At 38.4% G+C, this 21015-nt stretch overlaps 1 protein-coding gene across 5 annotated transcripts in view; it reads left to right on the forward strand.

The window, feature by feature from the left end:
* SPATS2 (spermatogenesis associated serine rich 2) overlaps positions 1–21015 on the forward strand; it is an 81914-nt gene that overhangs the window by 22220 nt on the left and 38679 nt on the right. For all 5 annotated transcript variants that reach the window (XM_054696599.1, XM_037514679.2, XM_054696597.1 and 2 more), the window contains one exon: positions 6076–6337. In XM_054696599.1, the coding sequence (XP_054552574.1) occupies positions 6313–6337 (25 nt within the window). In that variant the 5' untranslated portion in view covers positions 6076–6312. The remainder of the gene's footprint in view (positions 1–6075; positions 6338–21015) is intronic.

A 21015-nucleotide genomic window follows, 5' to 3' on the forward strand; every position in this document is an offset into this window, starting at 1 on the left:
TTTGTCATTTATACTTTAAAGTTAATTAGTTTAGCTAGTTTTTTTAATGCCCATATGTTACTTCTAAGGCAAACTTTGAAAAGAATGTAGATGATAGTAATAAATTTAAATTTGGGAATGCTGGAACAGGTGGTAAAGTCTAGTGATTAGATACTTGGAATAGCATTAGAGCATGGTCTCTAAAACTACTGCCTGCCCCCATCTGAAAATACCATGTTTACCTTATATAGTAAGTTCACTCTGGAGGTAAGATATTCAGAAAAGGTGGGCTATTTCATGATACATGTTTATAGAAGCTATTAAGTTTTTTTCTTTCTAAATGAAAATGAGGTGACTATATTATGCTTTGTTTATGGTCAAGCAGGAGGTGGTAATTGCATTTTTGTGTTCTTTCCATTTTGTTTTTCATCCTGATTTCTTTCTTTACTTTTTCTCTGGTTTTGTGTATCATGTGAGATTCACCTAAATTCTCTGATCTAAAAAAAAAGATAGCTTGTGAATAAGATGTTGTTACAGAGATAACTGCCTGCTGTATTGCTCTTTCCGCTTCTGAGAAGAAGGAATGCCTGTATTGAATTATTTACCTGTTTCATTTTTCTTGGTATCCAGTTCTGTACCTTGTTGAGTTGGGAGTGAGGAAGAAGTCTGTTAGCTTTGATTTTATTATTATTATTATTATTTTTTTATAGAGGCATGCTTATTTATTTATTTGTTTGTTTGTTTGTTTATACATGCACTGGGTACAGTCAGAAGCGCGGGAGGGTGAGAGAATTCACCAGAGCCAGAGCGGGGAGCAGAGCAGGCAGAAGAACCGAAGCACACTGCTGAGGGGAGCAGTGGGTGGCAGGAGAGGTCTGCGCGCCATGCGGGACCCTCCTCCGGTGGCCGGGGAGCAGCCGGGGATCGAACCGGCGCCGCAGAGGCCGCGGGCAGCTTCGCAACCCAGTGCTCAACTGCTGCGCCACCGGGGAGGCCCTATTATTATTATTTTTTTAAAGATATATTTATTTATCCATACAAGAACTGGGGCACAGGCCAGATTTGCGGGAGGGTGAGAGGATTCACCAGAGACAGAGGCAGGCTGATGAAATACACTGCTGAGGGGAGCAGCGGGCGCAACAGGAGAGGTCTGCTGCGCCATGTGGGACCCTTGCCGGCCGGCCAGGATAGAACCGGCACTGCAGAGGCTGTGGACAGCTTCACAGCGCTGCGCTCAAATGTGTGTGCCGCCAGGGGAGGCCGTAACTTTGATTTTAAATGATTAAGTTGTGGGTTTTTTTTTAAATTTTTTAAATTTTTATTTATTTTTTTAATTTTTTAAAAAAGATTTATTTATTTTATACACGCACTGGATACAATCAGAAGCGCAGGAGGGTGAGAGAATTCACCAGAGCGGGGAGCAGAGCAGGCAGAAGGACCGAGGTACACTGCTGAGGGGAGCAGCGGGCGGCAGGAGAGGTCTGCGCGCCATGTGGGACCCTCCGACCTGTGGCCTGGGAGCAGCCGGGGATCGAACCGGCACTGCGGAGGCTGACGGGCAGCTTCGCAACCCAGTGCTCAACCGCTGTGCCCCCGCAGGGGGAGGCTCTGACTAAATGTTTAGTTTGTATATTTGATTTCTGGTTTCAGCTTCATTAAGGTATATGCATATTTTTGAATCAAGTTAGTTAAAAAATATAAATCATTCCTTGCTTTCAGCTGACATACACCAAAGAAGATAACTATATAAAAACAACAGATATATTTAATATTTTTGTGATTTCTATAGATGCTGACTGGAAAATCAGCATTTGGATCAGAAAAGCATTTGTCAAATGTAGATTTTTAGTTCGCTATGAAAATGTACCATTTTTATTGGGACTGTAATTAACAAAAGTAGTTTAGACAAAAGATACTAACCATTTCTGAAATGAAGTTTCTGTACATTATTTACACAATGCATCAGGAGGAAAAAGCAGCTGGAAATCTATTTCATATATTTTTTTTGGCGAGTTTTGATACCTTTCACGAACTATCAGCTTCTACAATGGCTATGCTTCTTAGAGTCTTTTTTTTTTTTAAGATTTATTTATTTTTATACAAGAGCTGGGGTACAGGCCAGAGGCGCGGGAGGGTGAGAGGATTCACCAGAGAAAGAGTGGGGAACAGAACAGGCAGACAACCGAAATACACTGCTGAGGGAAGCAGCGGGCAAGACAGGAGCTGTTTGCCGCGCCATGTGGGAATCTCCCTGGCCGGCTGGGAATTGAACCCGTGCTGCTGCAGAGGCTACATACAACTTCACTGCGCTGCGCTCAACCCCCTGTGCCTCCGGGGAGGCCCTTCTTAGAGTCTTAAAATTTTGCAACTGGGAACAGACAAGGCATCTGTTTTAGATGTCTGTCCTTAAATAGATACATGAAAGCAAAGTTATGTTTCCTTTTCTTGAGCTTTTGTATTAACATTCTAAATTTCTGTGATATCTACTATATGTTTATGAAATTCATTGTTAAGGGATTTAAAATATAGGCAAAATCATGATCTTCATGCAAAGTTAAGTTTTTCTTTGGTACATGTAATATTTTAATTGACATTAGAATACTTCCTCAGGTTAGTGTTGAATTTGGACTTTGGCGGATACTTAAACTGTTGCTTCAAATGGTTAAGTACAGTCTTGTATGACTACTCAGTGCTTAATATTTTGTAGATATTCCATTAGTAATAATTTTCAGGGAGGTAAAACTGTCATGTCCCATTTTAGTCCTTAAATAAAGTACATATTAATTTGTTATGACTTTGACAACTTTCCATTGTTAAATATTTTCTACCTGTGAAGCTGAACTCAGGGAGGAAACATGGGGTTGGCATTATCTACTCCAGAGTCATAAAATTCTCTGATTTTAACTGAATCTTCGCCACTTTATGATCTTTAAGTTATTTTCTATTTTTGTAAATGTTAGTCTTCTCTGTGGTATGTTTGATCTTTCTTCTCTCCCTTTTTTTTTTTTTTAAGATTTATTTATTTATACAAGCACTGGGGTACAGTCCAGAGGCGCAGGAGGGTGAGAGAATCCACCAGAGACAGAGCAGAGAGTAGAACGGGCAAAAGGCCTGAAATACACTGCTGAGGGGAGCAGCGGGCAAGACAGGAGAGGTCTGCTGGGCCATGTGGGACTCTCCCTGGCCGGCCGGGAATCGAACCGGCCCCGCAGAGGCTGAGGACAGGACTCACAGCGCTGCGTTCAACCCGCTGCACCACTGGGGAGGCCCTGATCTTTCTTCTCTTTAAATAAGTATTCCCTGTTTTCGGGGAAAACTGCTTTTGCTTGACTTTGTTAAAATTTAGCTAATACTCTCTTTCATTCCTTTATTGTCAGATCATTTTTTCCTTCTTGCATAAACTCAAGAATAGAGTTGATCTTAATTGTCTTGTTTTGTTTTTTGCCTAATAGCTGTCTGCATTCCCCTGAGCTGCTTGCATGCTGCGCTTTGGGGAAATGGAAGGAATGGAGGGAGGGAGAGGAGAGGGAAAAGGAGAAAGGGAGAATGGGTGTGTGTGTGTACGAAAGAGAGAAATAAATGAAATGATCAGTGTTGTTTAAAATCATTCCTGAAGAAATTATACAGCTAAGGATAATTTGGCTTGATTGGGTTAGGGTTACAGTCACCTTCATAAGGAGGGTACAGACAACTCCTAACCACCCAGCTAGCAGTGAAACAGAGAGATAAACAGGTATTCCTGCTCTGCTCCTTTTGAGCCCTGTCTACTCCCACACTTACAGCTGCCACTGATGACTAATGTTTAGCAATTTTTAGGATCCTGTTCTTTTAATAGTAGTAAAGAGGAGTTGTGGTATCACATGGTTTCTGATTTTTTATTTAGAATGTATTTAATTTCCAGAAATTCTACTCTGCTCCAATTTCCAGTACCAATTTGAGGTTTTATTTTTAAAAAAAACACTGGATTTTATAAATGAAAGTTTCATTTTCCAAAATAAAATTTATAATCATCATGCTTTATAATTATGGGAGAATTTTTAGATTAAAGTGGCACATGGATTAGAAAGTCAGTGCTAATGAATAAAGACATTTGTTGAGAAAATGGATTGTGGAAAGGTTTCACATTCACCTTTTGACCTAAAGAACTCATCTTCTTTTGTTCCTAATTATTATTTTAGATTATATCAATGCAATTATTTGAGTCTCTTTCCTTTTTCATATTCCTTTACAAAGCTGATGAATTTATTAGGAAAATGATGGTCCTGTGGAATAAGAACTTGTGGTTACTTTCTTTTTTCTTTTTTTCCTTTCTTTTTGCATAGAAGAGGTGGGGTACGGCCAGAGGTATAGGGTGGGGTTAGTGGTGAGAGGACTCACCAGAGAATTCTGTGGGGAGCAGAACAGGCAGATCTACTGAAATACACTGCTGAGGGGAGCAGTGGGCAAGACAGGAGAGGTCTGCTGTGCCCTATGTGGGTCAGCTCCCTGCCATTGCAGTGATAGTGCTGAGACTTAACCCGTAGGCCACCATGGAGGCCCTATGGTTACTTTCTTACAACCAACAGTCATTAAAAATCAGAAAAGTTTTTATTAGGAAGTCCAGAAAAGAAAAGTTTTTATTAGCAAGTCCCCATTTTCTTTCTTTCTTGCTTTTTTTTGGGGGGGAGGGGGTTCTTTTTCTGCAGGACCTGAGAGTTAGCTTTGTAGTCTCTTGTTGACATATTTCTTGAACTTGTTGATTGGGTTTCTAAGTTAGAATAAATATTTAGATTTAACTAAAGGATTATCAACACTTATTTTTCTGGGGAGGGGTATTTAAAAAAAAATGAAACTTTTCTGAACAGAGAAAATGTTTACAGGTCCAGTGTCAAAATATGAAAAGGTAGACAGAAAAGTTTCTCAGTAGTTTCTGTTCCTCAGTAGATTGATAGTTGCTAGTTCTTGTTTATGCTTTCAGATGTACAGTATGTATGTATATACAAGCCAGTATAAATATATTTTCCCCATTATGTTCATTTAATAATGTCATACTGCATTAATTTGTAAGGAACTTCCTCTTAAAAACATCATAATTTATCAAACCAGTATCCTATTAATCAACAGTTAGATTGCTCCCAGTCTTTTGGTGTTGCCAGTGAAGAGTTTAACCCTTTGGTAAACCTGAATTCTGTTCTTTTTTCTAAATTTATTCTCATAAAATGTTTTCTATCGTTTATCCAGTGATAAATGATAGGCATTTCTATAGACTGGCTGAAATTCCCAGTTTGACTCAGTGCTATGGAAGATGGTAAGCCCAGAGTTTCAGCCTGACTTTCCTGACTTTCCATAGTGATTTGTAGAGGTTCTTACTCTTGACAGATTTTTTTGTTTTTTAATTTTCCCCAAACTATCTACATTCCTTCATTCTTTTCCTACCACACTGGAAAATATTTCATTTTGGGGCTGTCATTTGTAAAATGTTTTTCCTCTTAGATCTCCAGGAATAAGAATTCTGTAATCCTCATTATGTTTTCTTTACTCAGATATCTTGGGCATAAATTTTCAAATGTTTAGTCATATAGAAAAAATAGCATTTGTATCTGTAAAGATACAATTTATTGATGCTTCCTGCAATACCAGCACTAATCCGAAATTTGTTGTTTCTCTTTATTAAAATTCCTTTGTGTTCTCCCTGTTAATACTAATGCCTCACTCTTACCCCCAAGTTTCTCAAAGTTGTATTTGAGTTGGGAAACTTGAGGCTAGATACAGGTTATTGTAGAGGAAGAGAAAGGGCCCTAGATTTGAACACGTAAGAAAGATTGCTCAGGGAGTAATAGGAGGCAATATTTTAGTTTGTGAATCAGAAATGGGAATAAGATATTTGACATAGATACAGAAGAAAACATGCTTTCTGAATTAAGAAGATGGTTTAATTCTAAGATTAAAGTTTCTTAAGAAGCAAAATACTGCTATCGCTACAGTCTTTTTAGAATACTTTTAATAACTTTTCATGTAGGAAAAATTACAAGATCAAACTTGGTGGATATCTCTTAGAAAATTTGTACAGATGGCTGTTACTATAACAGTGAATGTATGTGTATTTTTTTCCTCTAGAATCTCTGGAAAAAGAGACGTGAATATCTGCAATGCTATTTCCTGACAAGAAGTTGATACAAGAGAAGGAAAGATCAGCAACTAGTGAGCAGAATTTTGAATAACCAGGATTTTGTATTTATCACCTCAAATACAGACTTCTGTTGTCTACTTTAAATCAGAGATAACTGCTTTCAGAACCCAGACAAGGCGAAAGGATACTTTTCTTCTGACATTTTTGAGATCAAAGAAATTGCAATGTCTAGGAAACAAAACCAGAAGGGTAAGATTACATGTAGGCATAAGTTGTGGGTAATGATCACATTTACATACACACATACCACACACATACTTCAAAGAAATTCTCAGCATTGTATTTTCCCTCACCCAGTGTACTATTATTGATAGATGTAACATATCATTTTTTTTTTAAATAATAAATTTTATTTTTATATTCCCCCATACAATTGCAAACGCCCCATTCTGACCCCAATCCTTCCCCTCCCGCCCCCCGCCCCCCAAAAAGTGTCTCTGGTTCATAGTTTTTTGTTGATTTTGATTTTCACTTTCTTATATTCATTTTCCTGGTCCCTTATTTAAGTTTTCTAGATTCCTGCTATGAGTGAGACCATCCGGTATTTTTCTTTTTCTTTTTGGCTTATTTCGCTGAGCATGATCCCTTCCAGCGCCATCCATGTTGCTCTGGGTACAGTCAGAGGCGCACCATGTGGGACCCTCCTCCGGTGGCCGGGGAGCAGCCGGGGATCGAACCGGCGCCGCAGAGGCCGCGGGCAGCTTCGCAACCCAGCGCTCAACCGCTGCGCCACCGGGGAGGCCCTGTAACATATCATTTTTGATTGCAGTTAATTTCAGAGATGTATAGAATATTTACAATTTTATCTGTTCTCTAGCTAATATTTGTGGATATTAGATTATAACTTTATGGGTTACTAATTTTAGAGTTAATTCATATAATGATTGCTTTACTGTGATAAACTTATTAATTGGAATATACTTTCAGGAAAACAAAATGCATCTTGAAAATGAACTTTTAGGAGAGTGAAGGTATTTTGAGGAGAGGTAGGAGATAATTAGCTGCAGGATATGAGTTGATGTTTCATTGAAGACAGGAAGTGAAGCAAGAGTAAAATACTTCCAGGTTTTTTTTTTTTTTTTTGCTTTTATTTTTTTATTTTTTTTTAAATAATAAATTTTATTTTTATATTCCCCATACAATTGCAGCCCCCCCATTCTGACCCCAATCCCTCCCCACCCGCCCCCGCCCCCCTAAAAGTGTCTCTGGTTCATAGTTTTTTGTTGATTTTGATTTTCACTTTCTTATAGTTATTCATTTTCCTGGTCCCTTATTTAAGTTTTCTAGATTCCTGCTATGAGTGAGACCATCCGGTATTTTTCTTTTTCTTTTTGGCTTATTTCGCTGAGCATGATCCCTTCCAGCGCCATCCATGTTGCTGCAAATTGCATGTGTTTATCTTTTTTGAATGCTGAGTAATATTCCATGGTGTATATGTACCACATCTTCTTGATCCAGTCATCTATTTTTGGGCATTTGGGTTGATTCCAAAGCTTAGCTATTGTAAACAGTGCTGCTATAAACATAGGGGTGCAGGTGTTCTTTGGAATTGATGTTTCTGTGTCCTTTGGGTAAAAGCTAGGAGTGGAATTGCTGGATCCTATGGAAGCTCTATGTTTAGTAGGTCCAGAAATCTCCACACAGCTCTCCACAGTGGTTGGACCAGTTTGCACTCCCACCAACAGTGCAGAAGAGTTCCTTTTTCTCCACACCCTCGCCAACATTTGTTGTTGCTAGTTTTTTTAATATGTGCCATTCTCACTGGTGAAAATACTTCCAGTTTTTAATTCCTCCTTTAACTTTCCTTCTGGGACTATTAATTTAGCGTCTTGTCTAAGGTAAAATGATAAGGTCCATAGAGTGAAGAAATATCAAAAATAGTTATAAGAGGGTAAGGACAACAATGACAGTAAAATTAGTTTTTCACCTTTCTTAAAATAGCTACAAAAGTTGTACAAAAATGAAAAATGATGTAAAAAATATATAAAATTAAAGAAAAATATAACGCAATGCTGGAAAAGCCTAAAAAATAGCTACAAAAGTTTAAAGATTTATTTTTTTATTTATGCATACAAGAACTGGGATCTAGGTGAGAGGTGAGGGGTGTGTGTGAGAGGATTCACCAGAGACAGAGTGGGGAACAGAACATGCAGATCTACTGAAATACACTGCTGAGGGGAACAGTAGGTGAGAAGGGAGAGGTCAGCTCAGCAACCTGACTGGGGATCAAACTCAGGCTGCAGTGGCTGGTGATAGCTTCGTAGCGCTGAGACTTTAATCCCTGCACCACCAGGGAGGCCCAAATAGCTATATAAGTTTAAAGGGACAGATTTACCAGTAGTATCAGAACTATTACTTGTAATTAGAATATATTTATTAAAAAAATGACCCTAGCTATCTTAACTTTTTTTCCTCATACAATTTACTTTTCAACTTATAGATTAATGTCTCACGTTTTAACTATGAAGGAAATACTTTGAACTTAATTTTGGCTTGACAGTTCAAAAATCCCATTATATGAAAATAATATACCAGAGTTGCTTTTGGTTTTGAAAGCTACAGTTTAGTTGTATAGTAAATCTCTAAATAAAACCTGATTTCTGAGAAATGGCTAGATGACTAAAGGAGGTAATCTATTGTGTGGAGTGAGATTTATGAACTGAAAAGCTTTCGTAGGCCAAGTTTGCTTTTTCTTAGTCATAATTCACTTTGCCTTTTCCCCAGTTATGGTTGAAATACTGAATATGTTTTGCCTCCTGCAGATGTTCCAGACTCTAAAATAAAATAATTTCATCTGAAAACCTTAGCATTTAACTCTTCCTAACTTCAGATTGCTTAAACTTTTTTTTTTTTGTGGGACCCTTGCTGGCGGCCGGGGAACGAACCGGCGCTGCAGAAAGAACCAGCGCTGCAGAGGCTGTGGGCAGCCTCGCAGCCCAGTGCTCAACTGCTGCACCACCAGGGGAGGCCCCCTGCTTAAACTTTTTTAAAACTGTAGTCTGTTCATTTCATGTCTGTATTTTGCAGGACTATAGAAATGTAATTGGTACTTAATTAGTATAAAATTAATTTAAATTTTAGACCACATCATAGGAGTTAAGTGCTAACAAATTTTGATTGACCTTAGTCTGAATTTATACTTAGTTGGAAACCAAAGAAGGCTAGTATGTTGTTAGACGTTTCTGTAACAAATGCATGATATTTGAACTAAGAAAAAGACAAAAATACTGAAAGAATTCTTTCTTATTTATATATTTAAATTTTTATTTTGGGGGCCTCCCCGGTGGCGCAGCGGTAGAGCGCTGGGTTGCGAAGCTGCCCGCAGCCTCTGCGGCGCCGGTTCGATTCCCGGCTGCTCCCCGGCCACCGGAGGAGGGTCCCACATGGTGCGCAGACCTCTCCTGCCACCCGCTGCTCCCCTCAGCAGTGTACTTCGGTCCTTCTGCCTGTTCTGCTCCCCGCTCTGGCTCTGGTGAATTCTCTCACCCTCCCGCGCTTCTGACTGTACCCAGTGCATGTATAAACAAAACAAATGAACAAACAAATAAATAAATAAATAAAACATGCCTCTATAAAAAAAAAAATAAATAAAAAAATAAAATAAAAAAAAAAATAAAATAAAAATATAAATTTTTATTTTGGGGTTTTATTAGTCCAAAGAAGTATGCTGACTTTATCAATTTAGTTAAGCTACATTAAGTAAACATTAATACATGTGAGATATTAAACTATAGCGCCATGGTAGTTTTTATCCTGTAGTGACAACTCATTTACAAAGTGCTATTTTGAGTTTTTATTCCTTAATGGATGATGTTTTCATATTTCTTTTGTCAGTAATACTTAGAGATTTCTTATTTAAGGTAATATTTAGTAGAGTTACATATGAATGGCTTAAATTAAGGTCAATTTCAGTTGCAACTATTGATTGTTCTGAGCTTTTTAGCCAACGCTGCCGGAAGTCATTCAGATCAGTGCTTCTCAGTATGATCCATGGCTGCTGCCTGTCTATGAGCTGGAGAAATACCTAGAAATGGACCGTATATAGAATTCCTTTTATAGCAAGTTGACAGTGCTCTACCATCCAAGCTCTTTTCAAAATAGCTTTATTGAGATATAACTTAATACCAACAAATTCACCCATTACAAATGTATAATTTATTTTCAGTAAAATTATGCAGTTGTATAACCATCACAACAATCCCGTTTTAGAACACTTTCCTCCCCCTAACCAGTTCTCTCTCACCTGTTTACAATCAATCCTAGCTCCCAACCCTAGTCTCTGGTAAGACTGATCTACATTCTGTCTCTCTTGTTTTGCCTTTCCTAGAAATTTTATATAGACTGACTAAGGCAGTATTTTTTTGTCTGCTTTCTTTCACTTTGTGCGAATGCTTTTCCCCCACTAACAATTCTCTGATAGCAGCTGGGTGTGCTACAATTCAATTCTGATAATTTATGCCTGGCGTTAGCATCAGGTTCCATAACACTGCCTGCCCCATTTCAGAAGCCGGTCGTAAGTATAGTAAATCCTCAACATCATGGATCCTTTCTTGGAAACTTGACTTTCAGTGAAACTGATGATAATGAAATGAAGGCAGGCCCTTGAGTAACACGGCTTCCTTCAGTCTTGGCTGGGATTATTTTGTTCTCATCAATATTATCGCAAAACCACTTTGAACAAAACAGATCTATTAAAAAACTTACTGTGGTGAGTCCCTAAGTTGTACATACTCTTGTTTGCCAATATGTGGGTCTACAGTCCCTTACCAGGTTCAATAATTTGTTATAACTAACATGCACAGAACTCAGGGAAAAAACTTAACTTACATTTATTGGTTTATTACACAATAAAAGATACAGCTGAACAGCCAGATGAAGATATATATAAGGTGAGGTCTAAAGGGTCCCTAGTAGCACAGTAACTTCTGTCACAATGAAATGGGGTATGCCACCCTTCCAGCACATGAATATGAGCACTAACCCAAGAAGTCTCTGAACCCCATACTTTAAAAGTATTTTTATGGAGGCTTTATCACATAGGTATGATTGAGTATTAACACTGTCTAGCTCTAATCCCCTTCTCAGAGGATAGGGCTTGGGGCTCAGAGTTCCAAGCTTCAATCATGATTTTTCTAAGAACAAGCCCCCATCCTAAAGCTGTCCAGGAGACAACCAAATTGCTTCCACCAAGAAACAAAAGACATTCTTTTCACAAAGAATAAAAGCACTTTTTTTTTTTTTAAATAATAAATTTTATTTTTATATTCCCCCATACAATTGCAAACGCCCCATTCTGACCCCAATCCTTCCCCTCCCGCCCCCCACCCCCCAAAAAGTGTCTCTGGTTCATAGTTTTTTGTTGATTTTGATTTTCACTTTCTTATATTCATTTTCCTGGTCTCTTATTTAAGTTTTCTAGATTCCTGCTATGAGTGAGACCATCCGGTAGAATAAAAGCACTTTTTATCACTTAGAAAATTTCAAAGGTTTAGGCAGTCTAGCCAGATACAGGGGATGAAGACGAAAAAATATATATTATATTACAATGTCACAGGTTGTATCACATTTTGACTGCCCTTTCATGTGGTTGTTAGCTTTTTGTGTATCTTTCTTGATGAAATATCTATTCAGATTCTTTACTCATTTTTTGTTTGGGCTACATTAAAAAAAATTTTTTTTTTAAAGGTTTATTTATTTATTTATACAAGCACTGGGTACAGTCAGAAGCCAGGGAGGGTGAGAGAATTCACCAGAGCCAGAGCGGGGAGCAGAGCAGGCAGAAGGACCGAAGTACACTGCTGAGGGGAGCAGCGGGAGGCAGGAGAGGTCTGCGTGGCATGTGGGACCCTCCTCTGGTGGCCGGGGAGCAGCCAGGGATCGAACCGGCACTGCAGAGGCCGCATGCAGCCTGGCAGCCCAGTGCTCAACCGCCGTGCTACCGGGGAGGCCCCATTAAAAATATTTAATCCCAGTTTTTAAATTGTGATTAATTTAAAAATTATTTTTTCCTTCGAGTATTGGAAATTTTATTTTCTTCAGCTGTGAATATTTTCATTATGAGTATCATTTCTTATTTCGATAACATTGGTTTACAATACTGTTTGTAATTGAGAGGTATAGGAGCACATCTCTTCAGATGTGTTTTTCCACACCACACCCAACACCCAGTTACCCATAATCCTTCACCATAGACCATTGTGCCCCCTCCATACTTTGCTCTTCATCCTTTTCTTCCCTCTCTGGTAGCCTCAATTCTGTAATCATTTATTTGGTTTAGTTTTGTCTGATCCTGTGTTTTGTTTCTCTCTATTCCATGTATGCGTGAAACCAAGAGCATTTGTATTTCACCTTCTAACTTATTTTACTTAGCATCATCCCCTCCAGTTTCGTTCATGTTGCTACAGATGGCAAGAGTTCATCTTTAGTGTTTTTTTTTAATAACTGTAGTGCTATTGTGTACATATACCACATCTTCTTAATCCACTCATCTGTCATTGAACACTTAGTTATTTCTATAACTTGGATATCATAAATAGTGTTTCAGTAAACACAGGAGGGATATATCCTTACAAGTAAGTATTTTTGTATTCTTTCACTAGGTACCTAGGAGTAGGATTTCTGGATCATATAGTGGATCTATTTTTAATATTTTGAGAAACCTCCATACTGTTTTTTTTTCCATGTGGACTGGATCATTCCACATTTCCAGCAACATTTTATGAGGGTTCTGGGCCTCCCTGGTGGCGCAAGGGGTTAAACACGGCACTGTGAAGCAGTCCGCAGCCACTGCAGCATGAGTTCGATCCCTGGTGGCATGAGTTCAATCCCTGGCTGGCCAGGGAGAAAACCACATGGTGAAGCAGACCTCTCCTGTCTAGCCTGCTGCTCCCCTCAGCAGTGTGTTTCAGTCAGTCTGCCTGTTCTGCTCCCCACTCCGTCTCTGGTGAATCCTCTCACGCCCCCCCCCCATTTCTGGCCTGTACCCCAGCTCTTGTATGCATAAATAAATCTCAAAAAAAAAAATTTATGAGGGTTCCTTTTTCTTCATACACCTACACGTTGTTTTTGCTCTTCTCGATATAATTCTCACAGTGTGAGATGATAACTCATTGTGGTTAGCATTTCCCTGATAATAGTGATGATCGTTTTATCATATACTTGTTGGCCATCTGTATGTCTTCCTCAGAGAAGCGTCTAACTTTTCTGCTAACCACTTTCAATATTGTTTCTTTGTCTTAACTCTTGGAAGACCTTTGACTAATATTGGTTGTGAGTTTGGTATATGTTGCTTTTATTTTTTATAATTTTTTTTTAATAGAGGCATGTTTTTATTTATTTGTTTGTTTATTTGTTTGTTTTGTTTATACAAGCACTGGGTACAGTCAGAAGCACGGGAGGGTGAGAGAATTCACCAGAGCCAGAGCAGGGAGCAGAGCAGGCAGAAGGACCCAAGTACACTGCTGAGGGGAGCAGCGGGCGGCAGGAGAGGTCTGCGCGCCATGTGGGACCCTCCACCAGTGGCCGGGGAGCAGCCGGGGATTGAACCGGCGCTGCAGAGGCCGCGGGCAGCTTCGCAACCCAGCGCTCAACCGCTGCGCCACCGGGGAGGCCCATATGTTGCTTTTATAATGTTTAGATAAAGTCCATATTTTACCATTTTGTTGACTGTTTTTTAATATAGATGGATGTTGAATCTTATTGAATGCTTTTTCAGAGTTTGTTGAGATGATTGTGTGGTTTTTATCTTCCTTTTTGTTGATTTGGTGAGTGGCATTAAGTGATAAGCATAAGCTTATGTTGAATCAGCCTTACATTCTTGGGATAAAGCTTGCCTGATTATGATGGATGATTCTTTTGATATGTTGATGTATTCGGTTTGCTTGTTTTTTGTTGAAGATTTTTACATCTATGTTCATCAGAGATATTGGTCTTTATTTAAGGCTTTTTTTGTACTGTTTTTGTTTGGTTTTGGGGTCAGGGTAATGGTTGGATTCATAGAATATATTGGGGAAATTTCCTCCCTCTGATAAATTTGAAGAGTTTGAGTAGGATAGGTATTATATCTTCTTTGAAGGTTATTGGTGAAGCCATCTGGTCTTGGGCTTTTTTTCTTAGAGAGAGTTTTTATTCCTCTTTCAGTTTCAGCACTTGTGATTGGACTGTTTAAGCTGTCTCTTTCACCCTGATTCAATCTTTTAGGTTATATGAGTCTAAAAATTTGTCCATTTCTTCTAGATTGTCCAATTTGTTTGCACAGAGCCTTTTGCAATAGGTCCTTATGATCCTATGTATTTCTGTATTTGTTGTAATTTCGCCGCTTTCATTTTTCATTTCTTTGGGGTTACTCATCTCTTTTCTTTGTAAGCTTAGCTAATGGCTGGTCAATTTTATTTTTTCATGGAACAAGCTCTTGATTCCACCAAACTTTTAGATATCTTTTTGTTTTCTATTTCACTTATTTCTGCTTGAATTTTTACTGTTTCTTTCCTTCTACTGGTTTTTAGATGTTTGTTCTTTTTCTAGTTCCTTCAGCTGCAGAGTTAGATTATTTGATTTTTTTTTCTCTTATGTGGGCCTGTATTGCTATAAATTTCCCACAGAGTTCTGCTTTTAGAGTGTTCCATTTTCGAGCTAGTCTCTTCATTTTCATTAGTCTCTAGATACTTTTTGATCTCTTTGATTTCTTTATTGCCCCAACAGTTGTTCAGATGAATTTTGCTTATTCTCCATATATTTTGGTTTATTCCAGCATCATTTTTGTGGCTAATTCCTAGTTTTGTAGCATTGTGGTCTGTGAAGATTGTTGATACAATGTTTTTTTTTAATGATTTATTTATTTATACAAACACTGGGTACAGTCAGAAGTACAGGAGAGAATTCACCAGAGCCAAAGCAGGGAGCAGAACATGCAGAAGGACTGAAGTACACTGCTGAGGGGAGCAGTGGGCGCGGCAGGAGAGGTCTGCCATGCCATGTGGGACCCTCGCCGGCGGTCGGGAATCGAACCGGCGCTGCAGAGGCTGCAGGAAGCTTCGCAGCCCAGTGCTCAACTGCTGCGCCACCAGGGAGGTCCCCTGAATATTTTCTGAGACATGTTTTATGTCCTCGTATACGATCTATTCTTGAGAATGTTCCATGTGCACTAGAGAAGTACGTGCATTCATTTCTTTTGTGATGGAAAGCTCTATAAATGTCCAGTGAACCCATCTCTTCTAACACTTTATTTAAGGTCTTTATTTCTTGAATTTTATCTGTGGATGATCTATCCCTTCATATTAGTGGTGTGTTGAGGTCTCTGACAATGATTGTATTTTTGTCAACATGTTTTAGGTCTTTCAATAATTGCTTTTTATAACTAGATACTCCTGTATTAGGTACATAAATTTTAGCAGCAGTTACATCTTTTTGGTGTACTGTTCCCTTGATCATAGTGTAGTGTCCATCTTTATCTTTGATTACTTTTTTTGTTGAATGTCTCTTTTATCTGATACGAGAATAGCAGATGCACCTTTTCTCTTTGAATTATTAGCATTTATAACCTTACTCCAGCCTTTTATTTTTAGCTTGTTTTTGTCTTTTGATTTTAAATAGGTCTCTCATAAACAAAGGATGGAGGGCTGAAATTTACACCCACAGTGTTAGTCTGTCTTTTAATCGGTAATACAGACTGTACACTATTGATATGAACTGTTTTCTGCTGTTTCCTTTTCCATTTATTTTTCTCTGCTCTTTCCGGATGACTTTCCTTATTATTTGTATCAGTTTCTTTGTTTCTTGGTCTGTGCATCTCTGTTCTGAATTTTTGGTTAGCAGTTATCATAGGGGTTTTACTTTAATTCGTGTGGTCTTAAGTCCTTTATGAGCTGGTGTCTGCTTTCTGACATTTAACTTTGTAAGTTCTGGCCATTTATTCCTCCCCTTTAGTGTTTTGTTCTTTTTTTTTTTTTTTTAAAGAATTTTTTTGGTAAAGGTTTATTTTTATGCAAGAACTGGAGTACAGGCCAGAGGCATGGGAGGGTGAGAGGATTCACTAGGAACAGAGTAGGGAGCAGAACAGGCAGACTGACTGAAATACACTGCTGAGGGGAGCAACAGGCACGACAGGAGAGGTCTGCCGCACCATGTGGGTTTCTCCCTGGCCGGCCGGGAATCGAACCGGCGCTGCAGAGGCTGCAGACAGCTTCACAGTGCTGCGCTCAACCCACTGTGCCACCGGGGAGGCCCTAGTGTTTTGTTCTTGACTCATAATAGTCTTTTTTTTTTTTTTTTTTTTTAAAGATTTATTTATTTATTTATACATGCACTGGGTACAGTCAGAAGCGCGGGAGGGTGAGAGAATTCACCAGAGCCAGAGCGGGGAGCAGAGCAGGCAGAAGGACCGAAGTACACTGCTGAGGGGAGCAGCGGGCGGCAGGAGAGGTCTGCGCCATGTGGGACCCTCCTCTGGTGGCCGGGGAGCAGCTGGGGATCGAACCGGCGCCGCAGAGGCTGTGGGCAGCTACGCAACCCAGCACTCAACCGCTGCGCCACAGGGGAGGCCCTCATAATAGTCTTACTCATGCTTCTGGTTTGTATTCCTATTGTCATTTTGCTCAGGAATTTGTGTTTCATTTTTTTCTTTTTTTATAGAAGAACTTTCAACATTTCTTGAAGGACATGTCTGGAGGTGATAAACACCACTAGCTTCTGTTTATCTAGGAAAACATTTATTGCATCTTCATCCTTGAATGATAATTTTGAGGAATAGAGTATTCTTGGCTGGCTGTTCTTGTCTTTTAAGATAGTGAATACTTCCATTCTCTTGTTGCCTGGAAAGTGTCTGGAATAGAGTCTGGGGAGCCTTATAAGTTACTGCATCTATATTGCATAACTTATAAGTTATTTTTTTCCTTGTGTCCTGGAGAATTTTTTATCTTTTATTTTTGATAATTTGTCAATGATGCATCTAGATATATACCTTTTATTTAAAAATTTAGGTATGCTCTCTGCTTCCTGGACATCAATATTTAATTCATTCTTTAGGTTTGGGAAATTCTCAATTATTATTTCTTTGAATAGTGTTTATGCTCCCATTTCTCTTCTCCTTCTGGGATCCCAATTATTCCTAAATTTCCTCTTCTAATTGAGTTTGATATTTCTTGTAGTTTCCCCATCTTCCCTTTGCATTGTTTCCTCTCTCACTGTTTTTAAAAAAGATTTATTTATTTATGCATACAAGAACTGGGGTACAGGCCAGAGGTGCGGGGGTGAGAAGATTCACCAGAGACAGAGTAGGGAACAGAACAGGCAGACTGACTGAAATACACTGCTGAGGGGAGCAGCGTGGAGACAGGAGAGGTCTGCTGCGACATGTGGGTAGCTCCCTGGTCAGGGATCAAATTCATGCTGCAGTGGCTGCGCATAGCTTTATAGGTTGCGTCCTAACCCCTTGCGCCACCAGGGAGGCCCTGTTTCTCTTTTTTAAATGTGTGATGTACATTTGAATCTTCTGTTTCTGAAACTCTTTCTGAAACTTTCTTCTCCCTGTTTAATTCTATTTAAAGAGCTTTCTAAATTCATCTTTTTTCCTGATCTTTTTATATATTCGGTCTGTTTGGTAAAGCATACTCTTTGTTCCTAGATCTTCTTTCTAAGACCTTACACCTCCCTATCTGCCTTTGTTTGACCTTCCAGCATTTTTGTTACTGTTGTTTTGAATTTTTTTTCTGATAGGTCCTTTATTTCTGTATCCTTAATATTTGTTCCAGGACTTCTCTATTTTTCTCATTTTGCTTGTTCATCTTTTGTTCAGATGTTCCTTGTTTTCTAGGCATGTGTGTTGCCTAATTTGCTTGTGTGTGTGTGTGTATTTGAGAGAGAGAGAGAGAGAGAGAGAGAGAGAGAGAGATGTCAGAGAGAGAAAGAGAGAAATAGAGTGGGACACTCTGTAATTAGTTTTGTTTGTTTTGTTTGTTTCTCTTCTTAGTTTACCTTGTGGGGGTAGGTGGGGACTCAGAGATTTCATACTTGATCTCAATTTGATGGGTAAATTTGGTCACGTCAACTTTCATTCCACAGCAAGCCGCATTCTGTGCTTAGGTTGTTGTCTTAACTTCCCAGCCTGCCTCCCTGCAGCTTCTTTCTCCCATGGGTCGTGATCTCTGAAGTTTGAGTCGTCCAGTGGGTGAGCTGGGTTTGAACCACCAAACTCACTCTGCGGGACTGAGCTGTGCCTGTTAAGCAGATGGTGCTGCATCCAACGGTGTAGGTTGGGCATATGTCCCCTTCTCACTGTTGTTACCAACAATGGCTGTTCCCACCCTGCTCCACCCCTACCTTTGCTGATGCTTCTGTGGGGCTGCAAGATCTGTGTGCCATTTGTTTATTTTTGTCATTTATAACTGGTCTTCTATGATCTTGTCTGGAGACATTTTTGGTGATTACTACTTGGGGCCAGGGTGCTACTGGTATCTAGAGGTATTGTTCCAGGATGCCATAAACATTCTACATTGCATGGGACAGCCCTCCCAATAATAAGTTATCTGACCCCAAATGTCCATACTGCTGAAGGTTTAGAAACTCCGATTTATTGATATGATCACGTGGTTTTTTTTTTAAGATTTATTTATTTATACAAGAACTGGGGTACAATCAGAGGCACGGGAGGGTGAGAGGATTCACCAAAGACAGAGTGAGGACCAGAACAGGCAGACAGACTGAAGACACTGCTGAGGGGAGCAGCGGGCGTGACAGGAAAGGTCTGCCGTGCCATGTGGGTTTCTCCCTGGCCGTCCGGGAATGGAACCGGCGCTGCAGAGGCTGTGGACAGTTTCACAGCGCTGCGCTCAACCCACTGCACCACCAGCGAGCCCTGATCATATAGTTTTATATTATTAATATATAGAGTATTATATTAACTAGTTTTCAGATGTTAAACCAGTTCTGCATATCTGATATAAATACTACTTGGATATGGTATATGAAACTTTTTGTGTTACTGGTTGCCATTCAGTATTATTTTGTTACAGGTTTTTTACACCTGTATGGTGGTTATTGATTTGTAGTTTTCCATTCTTTTGGTGTGATTGACTTGTATATTATTTTTCCTGAAAAATGTACCGTGTGTGTATTGAGGTGGAGTAGTCCATATATGTCACATCAAGTTGGGTAGTAATGATGTTCAAGCCTTCCATATCCTTCTTGATTTTCTGTTCTGTCATTTCCTAAGAAAAAAGTATTGAAATATTACACTATAATAGTTAAATTGTTTTTCCTGTCCTGTCTTCAACATATTTTGGAGCTGTTAGTAAATGTATGTACATTTATAATTATAGTATCTTGCTACTATATTGATTTTCTTATCATTACAAAGTGTTCTTTGTCCTTAATATTTCCTGTCTTTAAATTTTTCTAATAATAATAAAGCTGTCCCAACTGCCTTAAAGTTGCTGTTTGCAGAGATTGTCTTTTTTATCCTTTCACTTTCAATTTATTTGTCTTTGAACCATTGTGTGTGTCTTAAATAAACCAAATAGTTGGGTTTTGCTTTTTTATCCAGTCTAACAACTTTGCCTTTGACTATTTAGTACATTCACACTTAATGTAATTATAAGTATGGTTCAATTCATGCCTACCATTTGCAATTTTCTATATGTCTTCTTTTTTCTTCTATAATTCCTTTATCGCCACCTTAAACATATATTTTTAGTAATTTAATTCCTCTGAATTTTTTTAAGGTATCTTTTAAATAGTTATTATTCGTGATTTGCTCTGGAATTGCAGTAAGGATCTTTAACTTATTATAAGCTACTTCAGGTTAATACTGTCTTAACTCTGGAAAATATAGTGACTTATTTCAGTACAGCCTGTTTTCCCCCCCTCTTTTATACTGTTATTTTCACATATATCTTTTTATAATATAACCCCATCAGTGCAGTGTTATAATCATTACTTTAAACAATCCTATCCTTTTTGAAGAAATTTGGAGATGAGAAAAATTAAATATACATATATTTATATTTATATTTACTACACTATTTACCATTTTGAGTACTCTTAGAATTCCTTTCTCTAGACTTGAGTTTCTGTCTGCCTTTATTTCCTTTCAGCTTGAAAGATTTCTTTTTAAGTTTTCTTGTATGGCAGTCTTGAGAGGAATGCATTTTAAAATGTCTTTATTTCACCTGCATTTGTTGACGGCTAGTTCTGCTGGCTATAGAATTCTTCTTTGACAGCATTTTTTTCTCAATATTTAAATATTCCATTCTCTTTGTATGTCATATTTTTGTTACCCTGCTTTGTTGATTTATTTTTCTGTTGTTGCTCTTAAGATTTTTCTTTGTTTTTAGCAGTTTAACAATGATGCATCTTGGTATGAATCTTGGAAGTTTCATCAAATGTTAGTCATAAGTTTATAAAAAATTTTTTTCTTACTCCTTTCTTGGTGGGACTCCTATGATATGTATATTGGTAAGCTCAATGTTTTCTCCACTGAGGCTCTATTCTTTTTTGTTTCCTCAATTTCCCCCCCTATATTTTTCAGATTGTTTAATTTCTGTTGCTCTGTTTTCAAGGTCACCTAACTCTTTTTTTCTGTCATCTCAGATCTGTTATTAAGTCTATCTAGAGAATTTTTCATTCAGGTATTATATTTTCAATTAGAATTTCTTTTTATGAATTACATTTCTCTATGGAGAATCTCTATTTGTTGAGTCGGTGTGATCATATTTTCCTTTACTCTTTTGAATATGCTTATATAACCTGTTTTGAAATCTTTGTTAAGTCAACCTACTGGGCCTTCTTGAGTATATTTCTTTTGATTGGTGTTTAGGTTTTTACCTATGTATGAGTCACTCTTTTAACTTTTTTGGTAAACTGTGACTAATTTA

This window comes from Talpa occidentalis, unplaced genomic scaffold (genome assembly GCF_014898055.3).
Source record: "Talpa occidentalis isolate TD23 unplaced genomic scaffold, MPIMG_talOcc4v2.1 talOcc4.16, whole genome shotgun sequence".
NCBI classification, from domain to species: Eukaryota; Metazoa; Chordata; class Mammalia; order Eulipotyphla; family Talpidae; genus Talpa; species Talpa occidentalis.